The sequence below is a fragment of the Gorilla gorilla genome, chromosome 3 (assembly GCF_029281585.2).
Source record: "Gorilla gorilla gorilla isolate KB3781 chromosome 3, NHGRI_mGorGor1-v2.1_pri, whole genome shotgun sequence".
Taxonomy (NCBI): Eukaryota; Metazoa; Chordata; class Mammalia; order Primates; family Hominidae; genus Gorilla; species Gorilla gorilla.
In genome coordinates, this window is record NC_073227.2 from 17,201,768 (window position 1) to 17,228,128 (window position 26,361).

Sequence of the window (26,361 nt, forward strand, 5' to 3'; positions counted from 1 at the left end):
TTCTAATTGTCCCTTGGGACCTTCTATTGTCTCCGGTAGTTGAGTGTGCCAGTGGGCCTCTGGCGTTGTGAAATCCCATTATCTTCACTGGAAGAAGGGAGCCCATGCGATCATTAAAAAGGAAACAACAGGCGCTGGAGAGGATGTGGAGAAATAAGAACACTTTTACCCTGTTGGTGGGAGTGTAAACTAGTTCAACCATTGTGGAAGACAGTGTGGCGATTCCTCAAACATCTAGAACTAGAAATTCCATTTGACCTGGCGATTTCATTACTGGGTATACCCAAAGGATTATAAATCATGCTACTATAAAGACACCTGCACATGTATGATTATTGCAGCACTATTCACAATAGCAAAGACTTGGAACCAACCCAAATGTCCATCAATGATAGACTAGATTAAGAAAATATGGCACATATACTCCATGGAATACTATGCAGCCATAAAAAAGGATGAGTTCATGTCCTTTGTAGGGACATGGATGAAGCTGGAAACCATCATTCTGAGCAAACTATCACAAGGACAAAAAACCAAACACCGCATGTTCTCACTCATAGGTGGGAATTGAACAATGAGAACACTTGGACACAGGAAGGGGAACATCACACACTGGGGCCTCTCGTGGGGTGGGGTGGGGAGGGATAGCATTAGGAGAAATACCTAATGTAGACGACGAGTTAATGGGTGCAGCACACCAACATGGCACATGTATACATATGTAACTAACCTGCACGTTGTGCACATGTACCCTAGAACTTAAAGTATTAAAAAGAAAAAAAGAAAAAAAGGAAGGGAGCCCGTGTCCGAGGGCAGCATGCCTCCCCGTCCATCTGCGTGGTACTGAATCATCACTGGGAGGCAGCTGCCTGGTCAGGACGTTTCCAGCTTTTACACTGATTGAGCCATGCCACACAGCTCTCAGGACACAGTGTGGGCAGTGGTAAGATGCGCCAAATGTGGTGAAAACAGCAGGCCTGGATGCCACCAGAGCATCGTTTCTGACCCCTTGTATCTGCCCACCACGGAGCAGGGGTCAGTCGTAAGAAACTGGGGGCCCCGTGTAGCTCAGCCTTTTGAAAAAAATCTCACCGGTGGAAGGTAGAACACAGTGTGGGTAAATCTCTCAGTTTTATTTTATGTATTTATTGAGATGGAGTCTCACTCTTGTCATCCAGGCTGGAGTCCAGTGGCACAATCTTGGCTCACTGCAACCTCTGCCTCTGCCTCTGCCTCCTGGGTTCGAGAGATTCTCCTGCCTCAGCCTCTCAAGTAGCCGGGATTACAGGTGCGCACCACCACGCTGGCTAATTTTTGTATTTTTAGTAGAGACGGTGTTTCACCATGTTGGCCAGGCTAGTCTCGAACTCCTGACCTCAAGTGATCTGCCTCGACCTCCCAAAGTGCCGGGATTACAGGCTCTCAGTGAGTTTTAACATTGTCTTGAGATTACAATAAAGGGGGCTGACTTTAGCCTCCAGAAACTTTCATTTCATTGCTTCTTAAAAAAATGCCCGCCAGGTGGGGTGGCTTATGCCGGTAATCCCAGCACTTTGGGAGGCCAAGGGGTGGATCACGAGGTCAGGAGTTAAGACCAGGCTAGCCAGGGTGGTGAAACCACACCTCTACTAAAAATACAGAAATTAGCCAGGCATGGTGGCAGGCGCCTCTAATCCCAGCTACTCGGGAGGCTGAGGCAGGAGAATCGCTTGAACTCAGGAGGCAGAGGTTGCAGTGAGCTGAGATGATTGTGCCACTGCACTCCAGCTTGGGTAACAGAGTGAGACTCCATCTCAAAAAACAAACAAACAAGCAAACAAAAAAAAAAAGTGCAGGTAGCCCAGAGACAGGCATTCCACTTGATTTTCAGATGGTGACTGAGCTTTATTTATCTTTGTACTCAATGGGTTAAGGTACTTCTAGCTGCTGTAACATGTCAGACTTTGGTGGCTTAGCACAATGGAAGTTTATTTCTCACTGATGTAAGGTCCAGCTTCGGGAGGAAAAGCCGCCTCACCAGTCACTGGGGAGACACGCAGGCAGGCTCTTCTATCTTCAGCTCAGGCTCCCAGGTTGCTCTGGCTGTTGGTAGGAAGAGGAGGGGAGAAGGTGGAGGGTCCCTAGTAGGTTTGCTCGATCTTCTCTCTGGATTGCCTTTCCAGACCCCTGCTCCCTTCCGCCTGACCATCCACTCCTAAGCCTCAAGAATGTGCAGGAGGCTGGACGTGGTAGCTGGAGCCTGTAATCCCAGTGCTTTGGGAGGCTGAGGTAGGAGGATGGCTTGAGCCCAGGAGTTTGAGATCAACCTGAGCAACATAGCGAGACCCTTGTCTCTACAAAAAACAATTTTAAAAAAATGAGCCAGGCGTGGTAGCACACACCTGTAGTCCCAGCTATTCGGGAGGCTGAGGCGGGAGGAGCACTTGAGCCCCAGAATTCGAGGCTGTAGTGAGCCATAATCACACCACTTCATTCCAGCCTGGGAGACATAGGGAGACCCTGTCCTTATTAAAAGATAAAAATAAAAGAAAGAAAGAAAGAAAGAAGACTGTGCAGGTGTTGCCTCCTCCCTGAACCTCTCAGCCTTCCTGCAGACCTGGGCTCCTCCCAGGCCCCTGGTTGTAGCCCTGCTCAAGGGTGCTGTGCTGCTTACTCTGTCCCCACTCCCAAGCTCTTAGAAGTTGAGGGCTAAGTCTCACAGGTCATGATCCCCAGCTTCCCAGTGAGAGCTCATTAGCTGTTTGTTTATTGCTGTTTCTCTACCTGAACATCAGCTCCACCTGAGCAGAGCCTTTCATAGCTGAAAACCCAGCGCCTAGAACAGAGAGCAGCAAATGATTCATAGGTCAACACATACATATGTGTTGATCAAATGAATGAATGCGTGAATTGGAAGAATGATGGTGGCAAGGTAAGGTCCCCCAGGTTGACTCCTTGCTAGCCCAGGACTCCCCACCCCTCCTTTACTAGTCAGGACCTGCTATTGCAATTTGCTGCGCTTAGCGCAAAACAAAAACGTGGGCCCTCTTGTTCAATAATTAAGAATTTCAAGACGGCAAGAACCTTAAACCAAGAGGGAGAGGGTGTCTTCCGGGCCCAGCCCTGGGCTGCTGCACGGTGGGATGCGGGCTTGCCCCAGGCTCGCTCCCAACTCCCCTCTCCAACCTGCGGCTGGGGGGCTGGGTCCAGCGCCTCCTGTCAGCCACGCCAGACCCGTAGAACGCTTTTCTGCAGAAACTTCCCAGACCTCCACTTAGCGGCACCCGAGCGGGGCGCCCTGGCAGACTCAGTCCCCTTCCGGGAGCAGGCGGGTGCCAGGCGGGCACCGGGGCTTTGGAAGGGGCTAGTGAAGACGCTTGGGCGCCGGTAGCAACAGGGCAGACCCCGGGGCGTCCCTCATTCCAGCTCCTCTGGGTCCAGAACGGTTGCCGCTCCTTTGGGGGAGGGTGCGGGATGGTCTCTTTTCTTAGAAAGTGGCTCAGGTCTTATTCTGCGCCTGGGCATCTCGCAGCCGACACACAGGCACACCAGAGGGACAAACAGAAAAACCCACAGAAGGCAGCCCCTCCCCCAATTCAGAGAGCCAGTGACGGGCGCTCCTCCACCCCTAACCAGACACACCCGATAACAGACGGCCAGACACAGAGTGACCCGCACAGAAAAGAGAATACAGAAATACGCAGGGACGAGGACAGACCGTCGGACGCTCGGACACGGACCCAGGCAGGATCACCTGGACCTCTGGGTTCCCCAACGGAGACCCTCGGGGAAGGCCCGGAGCATCGCACGCCCCTGTGGAGCCCCGGGCGCCCCACTTGGCAGCAGCCACGCCCCCCGCGCACACCCCCCTCGGGCTGGCTCCGGGAGACCCCCTCTCCCCAGCCCCGCAACCCCGGGACCCCAGGAGGCACTTCTTGTCACCCAGCGTTTCCGGGGCGCCCGGACAGGGGCTGGGTGGGCGGGTGTCGGCGCAGGGGTGAGGGCTGCAGACGGCGGGCGGGGGCCGGGCGCGCGGGCGGAGGTGCGGGAGGAAGCGCTAGTGTCGCGGCAGGGCTGGCCAGTGTCCCAGGGATCAGGAGCGGGGAGCTGTCCGCGTGGGTCCCGGAGGGGACAGATGGCTGCCCCGGGCGTTGCCCAGTGAGGGGCAGTGGGCAAGGGATCTCGTAGAATCCCAGGTCAGCGGGGTGGGGCGCTGGGTAAGTGGACAAGGTGGTACCTTGACGGAGGACGAAGGGGCAGAAGAGGGGAGGGCGGGCGTCGGGAGGTGACAGGAGAGGGGGCAGGTTGGCAGGGGCGTGGGGTAGGAATCGGAAGGGAGTTGAAAAGGGAGGTGCTGGTTGGCAGAGGCGTCGGGGCAAGGACAGGAGCCAGGAGCGCAGGCGGGGCCCGACGGCAGCCACCCGCGGGACCAGACTTGGCGCGGGTGTCTCGAAGATGCTCGAGGGCCTGGGGTCGCCCGCCTCGCTCCGGGCAGCTGCAAGCGCCTCGGTCGCAGGGTCGTCGGGGCCAGCGGCCTGCTCGCCTCCCTCGTCCTCGGCCCCGAGGTCCCCGGAATCCCCGGCCCCCCGGCGGGGCGGTGTGCGCGCCAGCGTCCCACAGAAACTGGCCGAGATGCTGAGCAGCCAGTATGGGCTGATCGTGTTCGTGGCGGGGCTGCTGCTGCTGCTGGCCTGGGCCGTGCACGCCGCGGGCGTGAGCAAGAGCGACCTGCTGTGCTTCCTGACGGCGCTCATGCTGCTGCAGCTGCTGTGGATGCTGTGGTACGTGGGCCGCAGCTCCGCGCACCGCCGCCTCTTCCGCCTCAAGGACACGCACGCCGGTGCCGGCTGGCTGCGCGGTGAGTCCAGGCGCCGGGCGAGCGGGTCTCCGCCTCCTCGCCCGCTGGCTGCATCCTGAGGCGGCTCTGCGCCCTTCCTACCGCTGCCGTCTTCCCTTCAGCCTTTTCTGCCTTGGTCTCTCTGTGCATCTTTCCTAGCTTTCCTGTCTGCCCTTCCTTCTTTCCTCTCTCTCTCTCTGAAGCCTGGGTCGCCGCAGGAGCCTCCTCTCCGCCTCCAGACGCTTCCATCATTACAGCCACAGTTACAGAAACCTCTCTTGTCCTTCCCTGACTTAAAGCCATGCAGTGGCCCTACTGACCCCATGATGGAGGCCACACTCCCTCTCCTGACACTCAGAGCCTTCTAGCACGCGGCCCCCGAGGGCCTGTTTCCTTTGATCCCCTCCTTTGTTCTCATCCTGTGCTGGAGTCATTCTCGAGGACTTTCTCTCCCATCGCAGGATCTCTGCCTCTGCACATTCGGCACCTTCGGTTCCCTCCTCCAGGAATGTCTTTTCCACTTTCCCACCTGCCCCTCTGCTTTCCGAGACAGGGCTCAGGCCTCACCCCATTCTCCCCGAGAAGCTTCTCCGACCCCCTTCTCCTCCCGGCTTTGCAGGTCTGACCACATGCCCCCAGCCCGCACTGGGCTCCAGTGTTCTTGTCAACATGTCTGTACCCTCCACTCCACTGGGGAGCTCTGTGATCCCTGTCTCTCGGTCCTAGAGCCACCTCAGGGCCTGGCACGAAGTGGGTGTTGAGAAAATGAGGGGGGATGAATGAAATAATGAATGCGTGGATGCAGGGTGGGGCAAAGAGGGATAGAGGCTCCTGCTGGTACTCACAGGCATTGGCTGAAATTGTCAAGATAGGAGCTCTTTCTTCCTCAAGGGGCTGCCACATTTTTTTTTTTGAGACAGTGTTGCTCTATCTCCCAGGCTGGAGTGCAGTGGCACAATCACAGCTCACTACAGCCTCTTCCTCCTGGGCTCAAGCAATCCTCCCACTTCAGCCTCCTGAATAGCTGGAACTATAGACACACATGGCCTTGCCCAGCTAAGTTTTGTTATATTTTGTACAGATAGGGCCTCGTTGTGTTGTCTCCTGTTCTCGAACTCCTGGCCTCAAGGGATCCTCCTGCCTTGGCCCCCCAAAATGCTGGGATCACATGCATGAGCCACTGTGCCTGGCTGGGGCTGCCAGTCTTGAATGGGAGACAGACATGGTGCAGGTGAAAGGGAGGAGGCCGTGGGGAGCATGCTTGTGAAGAAAGCTTTTGTCTGAGTAACCTTCCCAGGAGAGGCCAAGTGCATTTCACACCACGTGGTCCAGGCACATCACACATTGCCACTTGGACTCTTATATTAGACCTGAATTTAAATCGCCATTGGAGTGGGGCTTCCGTGTTCCTTGCATGCATGACTTCGGGCAAGTTACCTGATTGCCTTCCTTACCCTGAACCCTGGTTTCAGCATCTGTAGAATGGGGATCTCAAACTGGATAGGATCCAGTGACTGATGAGGTGGCTGCCCAGCACACACTAGGCCTCCTTTCCACATTTCTTTCAAAGGTCCTGGCCAGATGCCAACTTCTTTACAAATGCCTGGCAGGAATTACTCCTCACTTCTATGGGCCACCATGGCCCCCCTTCTGTAAAGCTCTTTTGGTCCTTGTCCGTTTCTGCCTTGTATTATGACTGTTGGATATTAGCCTTATCATCCAGAAGAGATTTTAGACTTCTTAGGCTCAGGGACTGGATCTAGTTCATCTTGCTTTTGGGGAAATTTGACACCATTGCAACGTGGCCCAAATTCCTGTTCTGAAAATGGTTGTTTTAGGGAAGTTAATGGTTTTGTGACTCTGTGAATGGCAGTGAATCTGGTGCTATTTAAAACAAGGCACAAAGTGTTATTTTAGGATATTGACTTACACAGGCTAAAAGGTATTATACACATGAGCCTTTACCTGTGTTTTCCTACAGTCAAAGCCCCTTTTTTGTTCCTTACTTCTTTTTCTGCTCCATCCTGTTTTCTCCCTTCTTCCTTCCCTCCTTCTCCTTTCCTTTCTTCCTCCTCCCTCCCTCCCTATTCCCTCCCCTTCCCTCATCTCTGCCTTTCCTTCTTTTTTTTTTTTTTGAGATGGAGTCTTGCCCTGTCACCCAGGCTGGAGTGCAATGGTGCAATCTCGGCTCACTGCAACCTCCACCTCCCGGGTTCAAACGATTCTCCTGCCTCAGCCTCCCAAGTAGCTGGGATTATAGGCGCCTGCAACTATGCCCAGCTATTTTTTGTATTTTTAGTAGAGACGGGGTTTCATCATGTTGGCCAGGCTGGTCTCAAACTCCTGACCTCGTGATCTGCCTGCCTCAGCCTCCCAAAGTGCTGGGATTACAGGTGTGAGCCACCATGCCTGGCCTCCCTTTCCTTATTTTTTTCCTCATTTTCTTTCTCTCTTCTCCTTGTTCATCCTTCCTTCCTCTCTTCCTTCCTCCATCCTTCTCTCCACTATCCCTCTTCCCTCTCTCTCTCCTCTCTTTCTCTTCCTTCCTCTCTTCCTCTCTCCCCTGCTGTTTCTGTTTTTGTTTTTGAGATGGAATCTCGCTCAGTTGCCAAGGCTGGAGTCATGGGTCACTGCGACCTCCACTTCCTGGGTTCAAGTGATTCTCCTGCCTCAACCTCCTGAGTAGCTGGGACTACAGGTGCACATGCCACCACACCCAGCTAATTTTTGTATTTTTTAGTAGAGACAATGTTTCACCATGTTGGCCAGGTTGCTCTCAAACTCCTGAGCTCAGGTTATCTGCCTGCCTTTGCCTCCCAAAGTGCTGAGATTACAGGCATGAGCCACCACGCCCGGCCTGGTGCATTTAGAATGTTCCTCCTTCTCCTTCTCCTTCTCCTCCTCCTCCTTCTTCTTCTTTTTTTCTACTCAGTCTGTGCTTATCCAAGAAATGCTCTTCTTTATATTGAAGTGCAGTTAACTTCCTAGAACCATCATCCTCTTCCCCAGAGCTTCTATCATCATTCACTTATTCATCCACCATCCATCCATCCATCCATCCGTCCGTCCATCCATCCATCCATGTTTTTTTGTTCTTCCTCTCTCTCTGCCTCCTTTCAGGTTGACTCCGAGCATTGGCACCTGAGTCTATGGGTGAATGGTTGCACCATTTCCCAAGATTGGGAAGCCAAAGGGAAGACCAGGGTGGGGACACAAAACCAATGACATGTTACATTTCTCCTATGGACATGCTATGTTTGAGGTGTCTTTGGGACACTAAGTAGAGAGGGAATAAATGGGCGAGGTAGAGACAGCACGTGATAGGTGTTCAGTAGATTACAGCTGTTTAGATATTCAGTGAGTTGCCCCATAATAATGTAATTCAAATGAGGTGTGTGTATCATGGAAATGGTGTTGGCTCTGGAAGGTTTGGCTTGAGGTCTCAGCTCTATCACCTTTCTGAGTCCTGCTTTCCTCATCAGTAAGATAAGAATCCCAGCTGCCTCTCTGGGAGGAGCTGGGGGATGTTGAGAGAAGCAGTTTGCAAGCCCTGGCCATTCCTGTGGGTTCCTCAAAGAAGCAAGAAGCTAATTATTAGTGTTGGGAGGCCCTGGTGCCAAAAGGAAGCACCTTCAGCCCCAACAGGGACTGGGGTTTCCTCTGGAATTCTAGCTAGAAAGACAGGTTTGACTCAGGAACTCAGCTCTGCCCTGGTGTTGGTGACAATCTTAGATCAATAGGCAGAGGGCAAGTCCCTCAGGAAAAAGAGCAGTGATCCCCAAGATCCATTCTGGGGCCACTATGAGGGTCTTGCTTAACTCCATGCATTTTCTTACATATTTGTTTTCTTAGATGATATTTCTGGTCCAGTGGAAAATATAGACATAGTGTCATGATTTCAACACAAACAAGTGAATGTGGCTGCCAAAAAATCAGATGCAGGCTTGGCTTTCATTAGAAAGGAAATCAGACTGTGTGTGGAGGGTCTCATCCTCCTTGAGCATTTCACAGGCCACTGGAAAGAGTGGCGGCAGGAGGAGCAAAAGGAGGGTCAGTCCAGAAGAGAGAAGGATGCGGAGGTCACAGGGTAGAAAGTGCTGCTGCCTTGCACCTGTCAGCTCCAGGCCATCCTCTGTCTTTCAGCAAGCAAGAGTCATTTCCTCTGGGAAGCCTCTCCCGATAGTTTCAGACCAGGGGCAGCCCCCAGGTTGTATGGTCTCACAGCACTCTTCATTTTCTTTCTAGCACTAATCAAGCAGGAGATTGTATTATTCAGTGACTGTTGGGGTAGCCAGACTGAGCCCCTAAAGGCAGAGACCCTGTCTGTGCTTACCATTGTATCCCGAGCTCCTGGTACAGGGCCTAACATGTAGTAAATGCCAATTCGTATCTACTGAATAATTGAATATTGAATGATTGGATGGATGGATGGATGACTAGATGGGTGGACGAATAAGTGAATGATGATAGAAGCTCCAGGGAAGAGGATGATGGTTCTGGGAAGTCAACTGCACTTCAATATAAAGAAAAGCATTCTACAGTAAGCACCAGGCCAGGCGTGGTGGCTCACGCCTGTAGTCCCAGCACTTTGGGAGGCTGAGGAGGGCAGATCACCTGGGGTCAGGAGTTTGAGACCAGCCTGGCCAACATGGTGAAACCCCGTCTCTACTAAAAATACAAAAAGCTGGGTGTGGTGGGACACAGCAAATTATGAATCATTTGCTGCTCTCTGTTTTGGGCACTGGGATTTCAGCTATGAAAGGCTCTGCTCAGGTGGAGCTGATGTTCAGGCAGAGAAACAGCAATAAACAAACAGCTAATGAGCCCTCACTGGGAAGCTGGGGAGCATGACCTGTGAGACTTAGCCCTCAACTTCTAGGAGCTTGGGGGTGGGGACAGAGTAATCCGCACAGCATCCTTGAGCAGGGCTGCAACCAGGGACCTGGGAGGAGCCCAGGTCTGCAGGAAGGCTGAGAGGTTCAGGGAGGAGGCAACACCTGCACAGTCTTCTTTCTTTCTTTCTTTATTTTATTTTTATTTTTTAATAAGGACAGGGTCTCCCTATGTCTCCCAGGCTGGAATGAGGTGGTGTGATTATAGCTCACTACAGCCTCAAATTCTGGGGCTCAAGTGCTCCTCCCACCTCAGCCACCCGAATAGCTGGGACTACAGGTGTGTGCTACTTCGCCTGGCTCATTTTTTTAAAATTGTTTTTTGTAGAGACAGGGGTCTCGCTATGTGGAGTGCCTATAATCCCAGCTACTCAGGAGGCTGAGGCAGGAGAATTGCTTGAACCCGGGAGGCAGAGTTTGCAGTGAGCCAAGATCATGCCACTGCACTCCAGCCTGGACAACAGAGTGAGATTCCATCTCAATAAAATAAAATAAAATAAAATAAAATAAAATAGAATAAAATAATATATAAAGAAAGTAAGTACCAGCTGGTGATGGTAGGGTACACTTTGAGAGATGTTGAGCCTCCTAGCCCTGAGCTTGTCCAAGTAGAGGTCAGATGTCTGCCGGTCATGATGCATTGGAAAGCATTCTTGCATGGGATAGAATGTAGACTAACTCTGTGGGACTTTCCACCTCTAAGAGGGGGGTTCAAGATTCTAGACTCCTAGGAGGGATTTGGGTGCCTAACAAAGAGGAGGGGGTTCCCTCTGCCATCACTGGATGGGTACCCTAGGTAGTCTTTGGATTATTCTCAAGTATTGTAGCTGGTAAACTTTCTAATTGGTTCTAATGCATCAACTTTTTCTTGGCGATTGAGTGATGATAATAACATCCCTCTTATAGAACTTTCTAGGTAAGGAACACTGTTCTAGGTGACTTCCATGTAATGACTCACTTAATCTCCTCAGTACCCCTATGAGATAGGTGTTATTACTGTCATTACATCTTAGAGATGGGGAAACTGAGGCAAAGGTAAGTTAAGTAATTGCCCAAGGTCATCAACTAATAAGTGGTAGGAAATGGGCAGCTGGCCTCAGCCACTCTATGTTCTACTGTCTTTTAGAGCATATTTTTTGTCAATATTCCACAGACATCCAACATTGTATACTCTGTTTTGAGGTATGCAAGATTTTATATACATATCAAAGCAAGTTCATTGATTGTATGATTCAATTCGTCTATGTCTTATATTTTGTCTACTTGATCTATGTAGTTCTGAAATTTTCCGTTCTGTTTTTTTATTACCAGCAGTTAATTATATAAAGCAGGGAGGCTGAGGCAGGAGAATCCCTTAAATCTGGAAGGTGGAGGTCGCAGTGGGCAGAGCTTGCACCATTGCACTCCAGCCTGGCTGACAAGAGCGAAACTCCATTTCAAAAAAAAAAAAAAATATATATATATATGTATACATATATATGTATATACACGTATACATATATGTATATACACGTATATATGTATATATGTGTATATATGTGTACATGTATACGTATATATACACGTATATGTATATACATATACGTGTATATATACATATACGTATACATATACACGTATATGTATATACATATATGTATATATACATATATGTATACATATATACGTATATGTATATATACATATATGTATACATATATACACGTATATATATGTATACATATATATGTGCATATATATAAAGCAAAAACTGTTTTATTTGGGCACACATGTGGCTGTTATATCTTCCTCATACAGTATGTCTTTTTTTTTTTTTTGAGACAGAGTCTCGCTCTGTCGCCCAGGCTGGAGTGCAGTGGCATGATCTTGGCTGACTGTAAGCTCTGCCTCCTGGATTCACGCCATTCTCCTGCTTCAGCCTACCGAGTAGCTGAGACTACAGGCACCCGCCACCATGCCCGGCTAATTTTTTTGTATTTTTAGTAGAGACGGGGTTTCACCGTGTTAGCCAGGATGGTCTTGATCTCCCGACCTCGTGATCTGCCCGCCTTGGCCTCCCAAAGTGCTGGGATTACAGGCGTGAGCCACTATGCCCGGCAATCTGTCTTTTATCATATGTAGTGATAAAGGAGGAAGGATTCTTTATCCTACTTATTACATTAACTTTAAATCCCATATGGTCTGATATTAATATTGCCATTCTGACTTTCTTTTTGTTTGCATTCCTCTTTGTCCACTATTTTATTTTAAACCTTTATTACTTTGTTAAAAGTGCAATTTGTGTAAAGATCATGTAACTAGGTTTTGTTTTTAATTCAATCTTCCTATTCTTGCTTACTACTTAGTGGGATGATTTAGATCATTCTAATTTATAGTAATAATTTATATAGTTGGCTTTTTTGTTTCCATTTTTCTTTACGATGTTTATGATGATATATTTTACATTCCTATTTCTTCCTTTTCCTTTTCCACGTTTGCCTTTTTTGAGCATTTGAAAAATTTATTGTGTTTTTTTATTCCATTAATGGCCATTTTTTTCTTCCCTCACTCTCATAATCAGATGCATATTACTTCATTTTTTTTTTTTGAGACGGAGTCTCGCTCTGTCACCCAGGCTGGAGTGCAGTGGCACGATCTCGGCTCACTGCAATCTCCGCCTCCCAGGTTCAAGCGATTCTCCTGCCTCAGCCTCCTAAGTAGCTGGGACTACAGGTGCCCATCACCACACTGGGCAAATTTTTTGTGTTTTTGGTAGAGACGGGGTTTCACCATGTTGGCCCGGCTGGTCTCGAACTCCTGACCTCAAGTGTTCCACCCATCTTGGCCTCCCAAAGTGCCGGGATTATAGGTGTGAGTCACCGCGCTCAGCTGCCTATTACTGCATTCTTATTTGAAAACAAAATATTGAACATTTCCCTCAGTGAGCCACACTGTGTCCCACGCCAAGATGTTTGCTGCTCCCACTTCCTCTCTACCTAATGGGATGAGACCTTTAGGGTACGTTTGCCTCCCTATTCCTTTCCCTTCTTCCCTCTCCTTTTCCATTTATTTACCATGAGGGCTTTCAAAGGTTTTTCTTTGTTCCCTATCCAGTCCTTTTCCAACTTAGGTTTTTGTTTTGTTTTGTTTTGTTTTGTTTTGTTTTTTTTTTTGAGTTGGAGTCTCTCTCTGTCGCCCATGCTGGAGTGCAATGGCGCAATCTTGGTTCACTGCAACCTCTGCCTCCCGGGTTCACATCATTCTCCTGCCTCAGCCTCCCAAGTAGCTGGGACTACAGGTGCTTGCCACCACACCTGACTAATTTTTGTATTTTTAGTAAAGATGGGGTTTCACCATGTTGGCCAGGCTCATCTTGAACTCCTGACCTAAGGTGATCCATCTGCCTCCGCCTCCCAAAGCGCTGGGATTACAGATGTGAGCCACTGTGCTCGGCCGAACTTAGGGGTTTTGTAGAGATAGTTAATAGAATTTCACCTCAAAATGTCTATTCTGTATCACAAGTCTTTATAGGGCATGTAAATTACACATCTCAGGCAGTTTATCCGTTTGAATTTAAGTTCTTTTCTTCTTTTCTCTCCTATTAATCTAATTATCTATCTCCATCTGTCTCTCCATCCATTATACTTCCACCCTCCTCCAGCTTTCCACAAAGTTGATTGGTCACTATAATTTGCTCTCCTCTTCATCTTCCCCTCTTTTGGGGACTCTCTTCCAGTTCACAAGCTGCTTGATTAAAGTCCTTTGTCAGACAAGTTATGTGGATGACAGTTTTCTCTCACCCTCTGTTCTCTGTTCAACAATCACCTCCTTTCCTGCCCATGTACCTTCAACCTCAGTCCCCTTTTCTGCTTTACTTTTCTTCATGCACTTAGCACTTCCTGACATTCTTTATATGTTTACTATTTACTGGTTTATTTTTTGCCTTCCCCACTGGATGTGAAACTCCTCAAGGGCGGATACTCTATTTTATTGACCTTTATATCTTCAATGCCTGGGACAATGCCTGGCCCATGGTTGCTGCTCAATAAATAGTTGTTGAAAAAATTACATTTTGTGTATCTTCAAACATCATTCTGCCTTTTGCCCTGACACGTGGGCGACATCTTAGCTGGGAATAAGGTTTTTGAGGTGCAGTCCTTTCCTTGCAGCACATTCCTCCCTCCAGTGTCTTCTGGTTTCCCAGGCTGCACAGAAAAAGTCTGTTGCCAGCTCATCTCTCTGATATTTTGTGCACACCCCAATTTATGCAATATTATACTTGTATATTTTTGTTTCTACAGCAATCTCATATGTCTGTCTTTGAGCCCTTGACACAATGCCTCATGCATAGTAGGAGTCCCCAAGATATTTGTTGTATAAATAACTGGGTGAATGAATCCATGGATGAATGGATGAACACAGGAAGAAAGGGAGAACTTAAAGAGTATAAGAAAATATGTAAAGTATTTATTACTGAACCCTTGACAAGTCAACCACAGAGATGGTCTAGACCAGTAGTTTTCAAAGTGGGGCCTAGATCAACAGTGGCAGCCCCACTTGAAAATTTGTTAGAGATGCAAATTTTGGGGCCCCGCCCAGACCTGCTGAATCAGAAACTCTAGAGGCGGAGCCCAGGAATTTGTGTTTTAACAAGCCCTGCAGCTGATTCTGATGCAGTCTCCAGTTTGAGAACCACTGCTGTAGACCATCCTCATTTTCTGTATGGGAATCCTGAGGCTGGGAGCAGGAAGTGACTCATGTATTCTGTGAGTGTCCAGGTCTCTACAGTTTCAGGCCTGTGCTCTTGCCACTCAACCACACTGCCTCGCCTCATCTTGCTATGTTTTTTTGTAATTAAAACCAACCACGTATTTGTCAAAACATTTCAAAGCACTGGGATCGAATCTCCACTCTTACAAAGTTTCTGATTTCATTGGGGTGTTTCCAGGATTAAAAAATAAATGTGAGTTAGACTTGTTTCTATAAGGCTTTGAGCAGTGGAAAAGCGCCAGGCGATTGCATTACTTTTCAGAGGAGGCTTCTCAGGCTGGAGATGTAACGTTATAGCCCAATGTTATGGCTCATGCCCTCCTCTCTGCTCAGTGCCTTAATGCACGTCATACACGATCCAGTTTCCTCCTGTCGGTAGGAGCAAATGTATAAATGGCGGTCAATGCTAGCCCAGGAGAGAGATGAGGAACTCTGACTTGACCAAGCGCTCATGATCACTGCCTTTTTCTCACTAATTTCTTCATTTGTCACCAAGTGTCTTTTTAATGTATTTTGTATATTCCTTTCCAGTCTTTTTTATATGCAAATTTTTTATTAGTTTGTTTTTATATTTTGGGCAAAACCATGCTCATTATATTATCAAAGATTGCTTCCTTTCTTCAGTACACCTAGCACAGGCCCTTCCTCAGCTACTATTATAGAGCCCTTACCCATCTATTTTTTTTTTAATATACTTTCAGCCGGGCTCAGTGACTCATGCCTGTAATCCCAGCACTTTGGGAGGCTGAGGCAGGCTGACCACTTGAGGCCAGGAGTTTAAGACCAGCCTGGCCAGCATAGCAAAAACCTATCTCTACTAAAAATACAAAAAATTAGCTGGGCGTGGTGGTGCACACCTGTAATCCCAGGTACTTGGGATTGAGGTTGAGGCACAAGAATCACTTGAACCCAGGAGGTGGAAGTTGCAGCGAGCCAAGATCGTGCCACTGCACTCCAGCCTGGGTGACAGAACAAGACCCTGTCTCAAATAAATAAATAAATAAACTTTCTATTTTAGAAAAGCTTTAGATTTATGGAAAAGTTGCAAAGACAGTTCAGAGAATTCCTGTATACCTGTATGACCTGCACACTCTGTACTCTTCTTATTATTTCATATTAATATATATATTTTTTGAGACAGAGTTTCACTCTTGTTGCCCTGGCTGGAGTGCAATCATGCAATCTCGGCTCACTGCAACCTCCACCTCCTGGGTTCAAGTGATTCTCCTGCCTCAGCCTCCCGTGTAGCAGGATTACAGGTGTGTACCACCACGCCCACTAATTTTGTATTTTTTAGTAGAGATGGGGTTTCTCCATGTTGGTCAGGCTGCTCTCGAACTCCCAACCTCAGGTGATCCACCCGCCTCGGCCTCCCAAAGTGCTGGGATTACAGGTGTGAGCCACTGCACCCGGCCAGCTGCACTCTTATTCTTTAGAGAACAGGATTTTAGGATTAGAGAACTGAGATTTTTGAGTAAAGCAGTGACATTCTTAAATTGCTCCTTTTTGAAAAAGCTTCTAGAAGCCTTCTGTTGATTGGACCAGGCTTTGTTGATTGTGTATCATTTGTCAGACTCTGGGCTATGGGGTGAGTACAATGATGAACAGGACACAGCACCTGCCTTCTAGTTTTACCTTCGCAGCTCAACAGTAAAATTCATTTATTAATTTAGAAATAATTTTTATGTTATTTTTGGGTACAGATGGGGTTGCTTAGGCTCTTGGCCTCAAGTGATCCTCCCACCTTGGACTCCCAAAGTGCTGGGATTACAGGCATGAGCCACCATTCCTGGGCTAGAATTTATTTTATTAATATATTTTTAATTGCGGTAAAACATGCATTTATATATATATAATTTACCAACTTACCAGTTTTTAAGTGTACAGCTCAGTGGTGTTAAGTACGTATACACTTTTGTGCAACCAACCTCCAGAACTTTTTCGTCTTGCAAAACTGAAACTCTGTCCTCATTAAACACTAACTCCTCATTCTTTCCTCCCTCTAGCACCTGGCAACCACCCTTCTACTTCTGTCTATGAATTTGCTTACATTTGATACCTCATACAATGAAATCCTACAGTATTGTCCTTTTGTGGTTGAGTTTATTTTACTTAGCATAATGTCCTCATGGCTCATCCATACTGTATCGTGTGTCAGAATTTCCTTCCTTTTTAAACGGAATAATATTTTGTTGTATGTCTATACCTCATTGTGTTTACCCATCCATCTGTTGATGGATGCTGGGTCACTTCCACCTTTTGGATACTGAAAATAATGCTGCTATGAACAGGAGAATACAGATATCCCCTAGGGTCCCTGCTTTCAATTCTTTTGGGTATATACTCAGAAGTGAAAATGCCAGATCATGCCATAATAGTATTTTGAATTTTTTGAAGGCCTTCCCTACTGTTTTCAATAGTAGCTGTACAATTTTACATTCCTACCAACAGAGCACTATTTCTCTATTCCTCACCAATGCTTGTTATTTTCTATTATTTTCTTTCTTTTTTTTTGATAGTAGCCATCCTGATAGTGTGATGGTATTTTGTAGTTTTGATTTGCACCTCTCTAATAATTAGTGATGGTGAGCATCTTTTCATGTACTTGCTGGCCGTCTTTATGTCTTCTTTGGAGATATGTTTATTCATGTCCTTTGCCAATTTTTAAACTGGCTTTTGTCATTGTTGATTGATTGATTTTTGGAGACAGAGTTTCGCTCTTGTTGCCCAGGCTGGAATGCAATGGCATGATCTCAGCTCACTGCAACCTCTGCCTCCCTGGTTCAAGGGATTCTCCTGCCTCAGCATCCCAAGTAGCTGGGATTATAGGCATGCACCACCATACCAAGGCTAATTTTTGTATTATTAGTAGAGACGGGTTTCACCACGTTGGCCGGGCTGGTCTCCAACTTCTGACCTCAAGTTATTCACCCTCCTCGGCCTCCCAAAGTGCTGAGATTACAGGTATGAGCCACTGTGCCCAGCCTATTGTTGTTAATATATAAGAATTCTCTATAAATTCTCTCATAGCAGCATTATTTTCAGTATCCAAAAGGTGGAAGCGACCCAGCATCCATCAACAGATAGATGGATAAACACAGTGAGGTATAGACATACAACAAAATATTATTCGGCTTAAAAAGGAAGGGAATTCTGACACACGATACAGTACGGATGAGCCATGACGACATTATGCTAAGTAAAATAAACTCAACCACCAAAGGACAGTACTGTACGATTTCATTATATGAGGTATTTAATGTAAACAAATCTGTATGTTGTGGATATTAATGACTTATTAGATATATAATTTGCTAATGTTTTCTCCAGTTCTGTGGGCTGTCTTTCCACTTCATTGGTAGTGTCCTGTGATGTGCAAAAATTTTTCATTTTCATGTAGTTCTTCTTATTTAATTTAATTTTTGTTGCTTGCATTTTTGGTGTCATAGCCAAGAAATTATTGCCAAAGCCAATGTCATGAAGCTTTCTCCCATGTCTTCTTTTACAAGGTTTATACTTTTATATTTAGATCTTTTATCTGTTTTGAGTTAATTTTTGTATATGGTGTAAGGTGAGGGTCCAAATTCATTCGTTTACATGTGGACATCCAGTTTTCCCACCACATTTGTTGAAAAGACTGCCCTTTTCCCATTGAATGGTCTCGGCACCCTTGTGAAAAATCATTTGACCATATACATAAGGGTTTAATACACAATATAATTTATTTTGAAATGACATCAATGTATGTTAATGCAATGTGTGTGTTTCCACTTCCCCCTTCATCCCACATTTAGGTAGTATCACATTGTTTGCAGTCATTACCGTCATCCTGGGATGCCTTAAAATTGGATACTTCATTGGATTTTCAGAATGTTTATCAGCCACTGAAGGAGTTTTCCCAGTCACCCATTCAGTGCATACTTTGTTGCAGGTAAACCACTGATGTTTATTTATATTGTCTCATTCCTGTGAAGTGTATCCCAGGTTGTGTAGAAACTTGTAACATCAAGACGTATGGCAAGTGGAGCCAGTGTGAGCAGCTGTGAACTGCAGTGAACTGAAGTGAACTGAAATCTGTCTTTGAGGCTTAGTTCTTCAGCTGCTCCATTGCAAAATAAAACTCTGTGTCCTCATGGCCGTTTTTGCAGGGATCCTATGAGGCAGAACTTCTAATGATGAAGAGTCAGGAAATTCTGCCAAGCCAAAGTCTACAGTAAAGGCTTGAGGGAATTTTATTTTCTGGGTATGTGACAGGTTTATTGAGAGAATTCACATGGCGTATAATTCACCCATTTAACGTGTGCAATTCAGTGGTTCAGTCTGTTCATAGAGTTATGCAACCATTGCCAAAATCAATTTTATTTTTCTAAAAAATTTAATATTCTTCCTACATAGAAACGTTGTGCCATTGCAGTGCCTCCTCTGGGTCGGGGAAACACTTTTGTTTTCTCGTTTGGGGATTAAAATCCTTTAGAAATGTATGAGGATTGTTTCCCACAGCACTGGTAAACTTGGTGTGGCTCAGAAGTAAGGATTTGATAAATATAATTTAAATACACAGCTTAGGGTCAGAAAAATCTCATGGTTGAAAAGAATGTTAGATGGGCCTTCAGGGTAGTGTTCGCCTTTGGCAGAAATCCGTGGTAATGTTATCAGAGTCAGGATCTGAACTGTTGAATTGTCAGCCTCATTTTTTTTCTTTTTTATGTATATGTTTAAGGTATACAACATGATTCTTTGATATTCCTATCCATAGTGAAGTGATTACTACAGTCAAGCATATTTATGTCTGTCATCTCACATAGTTGCCTTTCTTTTTTTGAGTATGGTAAGGCACCTAAAATCTATTCTCTTAGCAGATTTCCAGTATACAATACAATATTATTAACTATAGTCTTCACGTTGTGCATTACATCTCTAGAATTATTCATCTTGCATATTTGCAACTTTGTACCCTTTGACCAAAATCTTCTAATTTTCCCCCTCCAACCACCATTCTACTCTTTAGGTTATTTTGTTTTTATTTATTAATTTAATTTAATTTTAGAGACGGGGTCTTACTCTGTTGCCCAGGGTGGAGTGCAGTGGTGCCATCACAGATCACTGCAGCCTTGAATTCAGCTCAAGTGATCCTCCTGCCTCAGTCTCCCTAGTAGGTAGGACTACAGGCCCACATCACCATGCCCAGCTTCTACCGTCTGTTTTTGTGCATTCGATTAGAAACGTTTTTCTAAATACCACATATAAGTGAGATTATGCAGTATTTTTCTTTCTGTGTCTGCCTTATTCCACTGAGCACAACGTCCTCCAGATTTGCCCATGTTGTTGCAAATGGCAGGCTCTGCCCTCATTTTTTTCTAACGAAGAAGTTGGAGCTCAGAGAAGACAAGTGAGTTGCTCAGAGTCACTGCAGAGACACAATGATTATTTTCTTCCTGACAAGTCACCCTGGAAGACCATGAACTTGTTCTAGTGATACTGCCATTGCTGGAAATATTTTTGGATTTCCAGTTTGAGAAGGTTCTTTGGAAAGTTTTCTACCTCTAGAAAACCAGGGATGACATTTTTAAAACTTCATCTTTTATCCAAAGTGACCTTCAGCTTGTACGCCCAGCTGACTTAGCAGACAGCACTGGATGACCTTAGAGTGTTTCTCTAGATCAAACACATTCTCAAACAGTGAAGCTAACAGACAGAACATGCCCAGTGAGCCTGGAAACAGTTTAGCTCCATGGTGGCATGGTGGGATCACTGGGGAGCTTGCTGAGGGGCTCATTTGGAGGGGCTGCCTTGCACTTGAAAGCTGTTATGGACTGAGTTGTATCCCCTGTGAAATTCATATGCCGAAACCCTCATTCTCAGTACCTGAGCATGTGACTATATTTGGAGATGGGGTCGTTTAGAGGAAATTGAGGTTAAATAAGATCATTAGGGTGGCCCAAATTCAATATGCCTGGTGTCTTTGTTTTTTATTTTTTTGAGACAGAATTTTGCTTGTCGCCCAGGCTGCAGTGTAATGGCGTAATCTCGGCTCACTGCAACTTCCGTCTCCTGGGTTGAAGCAATTCTCCTGCCTCAGTCTCCCAAGTAGCTCCAATGACAGGCACCTGCCACCATGCCCAGCTAATTTTTGTATTTTTAGTAAAGATGAGGTTTCACCATGTTGGCCAGGCTGGTCTCGAACTCCTGACCTCAGGCAATCCACCTGCCTTGGCCTCCCAAAGTATTGGGATTACAGGCCTGAGGCACCGTGCCTGGCCCTGGTGTCTTTATAAGAAGAGGAGAGAAGGACACAGACACACACAGAGAGACAGCCATGTGAAGACACGGGAGGAAACTGACCATCTACAAGCCAAAGAGAGAGGCCTCAAAAGGAACCAACACCTTGATCTTGGATTTCTAGCCTCAGGACGCTGAGAAGAGAAATTCCTGTTATTGAAGCTGATGGTCTGTGGTCCTTTGTTACGGCAGCCCAAGCTGATCAAAGATAACTGGCTGCTCATTCCAGGGGAGACAAATCCCATGAAGACAGAGCCTTTTAGTGATACAGTGACAATGTGGAAAGCTTTAATGAGGCCAGAATGAACTGCGTTCGTTCATTCATTCATTTTTCTTGCAGTTCATCTTTAAATACTGGACGAACATTGTTCTCAGCATGGGGAATACAAGGCTGCAAAGTCTGTGGCACACACCATAGGGGTGTCAGTTAGGTGAGAGACAGTCCCCAAAACAGTGACAACGCTGGGCTCAGTGCTTCAACCAGAGTGTCCCAGAGCAATGAGGCAGCACAAAGGAGGGCATTTCGGCAGCTTGGGGTGAGGGTCGATTTCTGCCAGGGAAGGTCCCAGAACCGTTTGTGAGAGAGGGAGGAGCACAGGGGTAGTGAGTCAGAGACCACTGGAAGAGGGTGTCTTTGGGATGTGCAGTCTTTCCTCACAGTGGGGTAGGGTAGGGGGGCGATGTGTGGGCACAGGCTGGATCCCTGTTTGGTGTAGGGCTTGTAAGCTTGCACTCTGGTCAGATTACATGACTCTGGCTCCGACCACAGTTGTGTGACTTCAGGCAAATTACTTCACTTCTCTGGGCCGCGTGGGTCTTACTTGCAAGGTGGGGACAATCACAGTACCTATTTCATAGGCTCGTTGTAGAGATTAAAGGCACAGATGTATGAAAAGCACTTGGCACAGGGCTAGGTGTGCAGCAAATTCTTGGTCAAGGCTGACCACCACCTAGGGGCTTGGGCTTCACCTCGAGGGCAGTGGGGAGCCACTGAAGGCTTTAGGCAGAAGAATGACTGGGACAGATGTGAATTTTCAAAATATCCTTCTTAGTTGGTGAGTTGGAGATCCTAGCTTTCTAATTTAAGGCATTTTATTGGCCAGGCAAGTCAATGAATTAATCATTCTATACCTGTTGGACACTTACCATGTGCTTTTGCTACATTAGATGACCGGAGAATGGAAAAAAGTATATATATGTGTATATATATAACAATTAGGCACTGTTCTAAAAAACACAGCATTTATTTTAAAATTGTGGCAAATACTGCCAAACCTGTAGATATCAGGATGAAATTGCTTTTGTCAGACCCAGGCAAAATAGACCTGGGAAAGCACCAAGGAGAGGGGACTCCTGCCTATGTGTCTGAGATACAAAGTGTTTCCAAGGACTTTCTAAAAACCCTTCATGCATCTCCTGCTTTGATGAGGCTAGACATTACTAGACATTCTTTAGGACTGCAGTAAAGCAGGTAAGATGCTCTTGGAAGAACACTTGCCCAGCACTGGCATCTCCACCAATGAACTGATGACAACTCTGGCTTTGAGCCTCTAGAACCGATGAACTCTTTTTCTCAGTGGATTATGTAAATTTCTCTTTTCTAATAACAGCTCCTCCTTACCCTTCCCTCACCGAATACGCTGGTGGCTTGCCATTCCATGCATTCTGGGTTGTAATTCCTATTTCTATTTCCCAGTAAATCCAACATATTTAGCAATAATTTTTTCTAGTGTCTTTTTTTTTTTAGGTTGACAATCACATAACATTTACCATCTTAGTCATTTTAAGCGTACGTTTCAGTAATGTTAAGTACATTCACTTGTTGTACAACCAATCTGAGGACCTTTCTCATCTTGCAAAACTGAAACTCTGAGCCCACTAAACAACTCTCTATTTCCTCCTCCTCCGGCTTTTGGCAAACTGTGTTCTACTTTCTGTCTTTATGAGTTTGAATATTCTAGATGCCTCATACAAATTGAATCATACAGTATTGGTCTTCTTGTGTCTGGCTTATTTCTCACAGCATAACGTTCTCAAGGGTCATCCATGATGTAGCATGTATCAGAATTTTCTTCCTTTTTAAGGTTGAGTAAAATTCCATTGTATGTCTATACCACTGTGAAAGGAAAATAAATCTTGGGGCCCCAAAATCACTAAGCCAGAGGGAAAAGTCAAGCTGGGAACTGCGTCAGGCAAACCTGCCTCCCATTCTATTCCTAAAAAAGATTGCTACAAAGATTTTAAAGATTTTAAAAAGCTACAAACCTCCCTCACAATTTGTCCACTAGGAAATTCCTTGTGGGCTCCAAGATCTTTACCCTAAAATAGCTGTGTTAAATTTCACCCTCACAATGTAAATGGATAGCTGATCCTCACAGGTACAGGATAAAGGACAGAGCTCAAAGTCATCCCTCTGCTCACCTGAGACAAATGCATACCTGATGTCTTCCTGTGCCCGACGTTTTTTGATCTTAGTAGAAATGCGGATTCGCTGAGCTAGACGGATGCATAAGCAACTATTCCTCTACCCCCTCTCACGTGTGAACCGCTGATCAAAGACTCAAAAGAATGCAACCATTTGCCTCTTATCTACCCATACCTTTATAAAAAAATTTCTTCCTTGTTTCCCAGTATTTGCCCTTTCTCTTTAAAATATTGAAGCCCTCAAAATCATCTGTAATGAAAGGCACAGACCAGTCTCCCCGGTGCGTGTCCTTAATCTTGGCAAAATAAACTTCTAAATTGATTGAGACCTGTCTCAGGTACTTTTTGGTTTATATTACATTTTGATCATCCACTCATCCATCAGTGGGCACTTCAGTTGCTTCTACCTCTTGGCTATTGTGAATAATGCTGCTATGAACATGGGTGGACAAATATCTTTGTGAGAACTTGCTTTCACTTCTTTCGGATATATAAATATATACCCAGAAGTGGTATTGCTGGACCGTATGGTAATTCTAAAAAAAAAGCAAAAAGCATTTATTTAAAAAATATAATGTAACATTACTGAGAAAAAATGGGAAAGATAATAAAAATGCACCTGTAAGGAAATCAACTGAAACCAGCATTTGCTATTGTTTTTATGTATTTCCTCCATTCCTTGTACTTAAAGTGTACAGTCTTCTCAAAGTTTGTGGGTATAGAATTTTCTATTACAAGTTTTTCACTAAAAAAAGTTTTCAATGTTGGTAGGTAGTTTTTATAAAAAGCATCAATTAAATGGCTGTCTAATTTCAAATCATTGATAATTGCTGATTTACTTAACTGTTTCCCTATTATTGGGCTGAATCTTTTAACAAGGAGTCACTGCTGTCTGTTTTTATTATTGGTTGTTTCAAGACAGTTAATGCCCTGAATGTGTATTCCTGAGTAAGACAGTAAATCTTAGGTAAAAGAATGTGAAAGAGGTTATATGTGTAAGTGTATTTTATTTTGTACTGTCTGATTTTATTTTTATAACTCTTAACTAGAGAATAAACATAAAATGAGACAAATTTATAAAATGCCTGCCAGTGTTTGGCATGCTATAGGTGCTCAATATGTGTTTATCTCTAAAATGAAGCCCAAAACATTTTAGAAGCCCAAATAATGCCTGGTATATAGGAGGAGCTCAGACAATTTCAGTGAATTAGTGAGTTAACAGTGGAGAATATTTATTGAAAACATACATGCTTCTTCAGGTGCTAGTCTAAGTGATTGACATGGATCATTTCATTTAATTGCTCACAACACCCTCTAGGGTAAGTTCCTGTGGGAAAACAGATTCAGCAAGGTTCCCTGACTTGCCCAAGGCGATGGGCTATTCAGTGAGGAAGTCAGGATTTTCACAGGTCTGATACTATATAGCATCCATGATTTCAGTCCCTTCCCCATATGCTGCTAGTAACTGCATAACCAGGGGACTGCCTAGCATATGTAATAGAGTGAAACAAAAGACCAGCCCAAATCAGTTTCATTATTTATTTAAAGCTCTCAACATTTCCTTTCTGGCCACTGGCACAGAGTAACTGTACAGTGAATATTTCTTAGATGAAAACTAACATGTGATATAAACCAGTTATAGGATTAATGTCAAGCAGGCTACTACTTCCATACCCTGTCCCACAGCAGACATCCTCAATCAATCATCCCTATATCACAGAAGACATCCTTAATCAGTTGCAGCACCATTTCTTCCTGAACCAAGAGGCCTCACTTTATTTTTCTGCACAGTACTCCTGGATCATTGTCCCCACTGAGGAGTGGCACTGCCACCTAAGATGGAGTAGGAGGTCAATGATGTCCCAGCATTTTCTCATACGTTTTCTTTGAGTTTTATAGCTTCTCAAGTTTGCAAGTGTGAAGATGAGTGTCTCACCAATTTTTCTTTTCTTTCTTTATTTCCATCTAGGTATATTTTCTTTGGGGGCATGCAAAGGATATTATCCAGTCTTTCAAAACACTGGAAAGGTAAAAATTGTGGGTAATTGCTTTATATGTTGAATTTGGCATTCATTTAGAATTATCAAAACTCATCACTGCCATCTTGCTTTGGTTATAAAAACAGACCATCTCTCCACTCAGTCCTGAAAGCTAAGCTCTCACTTGTGGCTGAGAGAAGAGGGTCGCTGCTTTTGGCTTCTCCATGGGACAGGTCCAGAAGTAGCATGGGGTGGGCTTGAATTTTGAGGCTGAATCTGTACCTTAGACACTTTTCCCTTATGACCCTCAGTTTCCTCATCTATAAAATGGAGATGAAGGGAAGAAAATGTAATTTCTTTTTTTAACCCTCATAAGTTCTCAGTTGAGGTGCTGTCCTGAAAACAAAGGTCAGATTAACAAAAGAAAAACTAGCAGGAGTTTATTGACACTTGCTGTGTGCCCATCATGTGGGAGGGACTTCAGTTCTAACATATTTCTCTTAAGGCGGTGGTTTAGGGGCCTTGCTTAGACAGTATTTTAACAAAGAGCCATAAATCCTATAAGGACAAAACAAAGCTAAGTTTGCTCCCAGATTCTCTTATCTCTGCTGGCCTCCTTTCTGAGCTGGTAAGAGCCCAGAGCTGTCCCCAGTAAGAACAAAACTCACATCTCTTTCTGTATGCAGGAAAGGAAGGGGAGGTAGCAAGATCTTTTGTTTTTGTGAATCGCCATCCTGCCTTCAGGCAGGCGCAGGGAGAGGCAATGTCCCCTGCATTTTTAACCTTCTGCCGCTTGATAATCTTCAGTATTGTAGAGAAGAATCTATTGGTTTCTTTCAGAGAAAATAACATAGCCTGCCTCAAGGACTGAATGAAGGAATTGATGTAAAGCACCATGTAACAGGCACTCAGCAAGTGTAGGATCTGTTACTAGGTCCACCCACCACCCTCCCAGGGGATGGTGAGGATAGAAGGAAAGAATCGACAGGGTAATGGAGTGAATCTCCTAACTGCAAGGTGTTGTTACCATGTAAGAAAGCACCATGTAGGACTGGGCGCGGTGGCTCACGCCTGTAATCCCAGCACTTTGGGAGGCCCAGGTGGGCGGATCACGAGGTCAGGAGTTTGAGACCAGCCTGGCCAATGTGGTGAAACCCTGTCTCTACTAAAAATACAAAAAAAATTAGCTGTGTGTGGTGGTGCGCGCCTGTAGTCCCAGCTA

At 45.5% G+C, this 26,361-nt stretch overlaps 1 protein-coding gene across 1 annotated transcript in view; it reads left to right on the forward strand.

Annotated features, from left to right (window-relative positions):
* The first annotated feature begins 4,369 nt into the window (after window positions 1-4,369).
* Window positions 4,370-26,361, forward strand: part of OTOP1 (otopetrin 1) — a 39,322-nt gene continuing 17,330 nt past the window's right edge. The window contains exons 1-3 of the mRNA XM_055385854.2: window positions 4,370-4,837; window positions 18,252-18,388; window positions 25,130-25,188. Of these exons, the coding sequence (XP_055241829.2) occupies window positions 4,435-4,837; window positions 18,252-18,388; window positions 25,130-25,188 (599 nt within the window). The 5' untranslated portion in view covers window positions 4,370-4,434. The remainder of the gene's footprint in view (window positions 4,838-18,251; window positions 18,389-25,129; window positions 25,189-26,361) is intronic.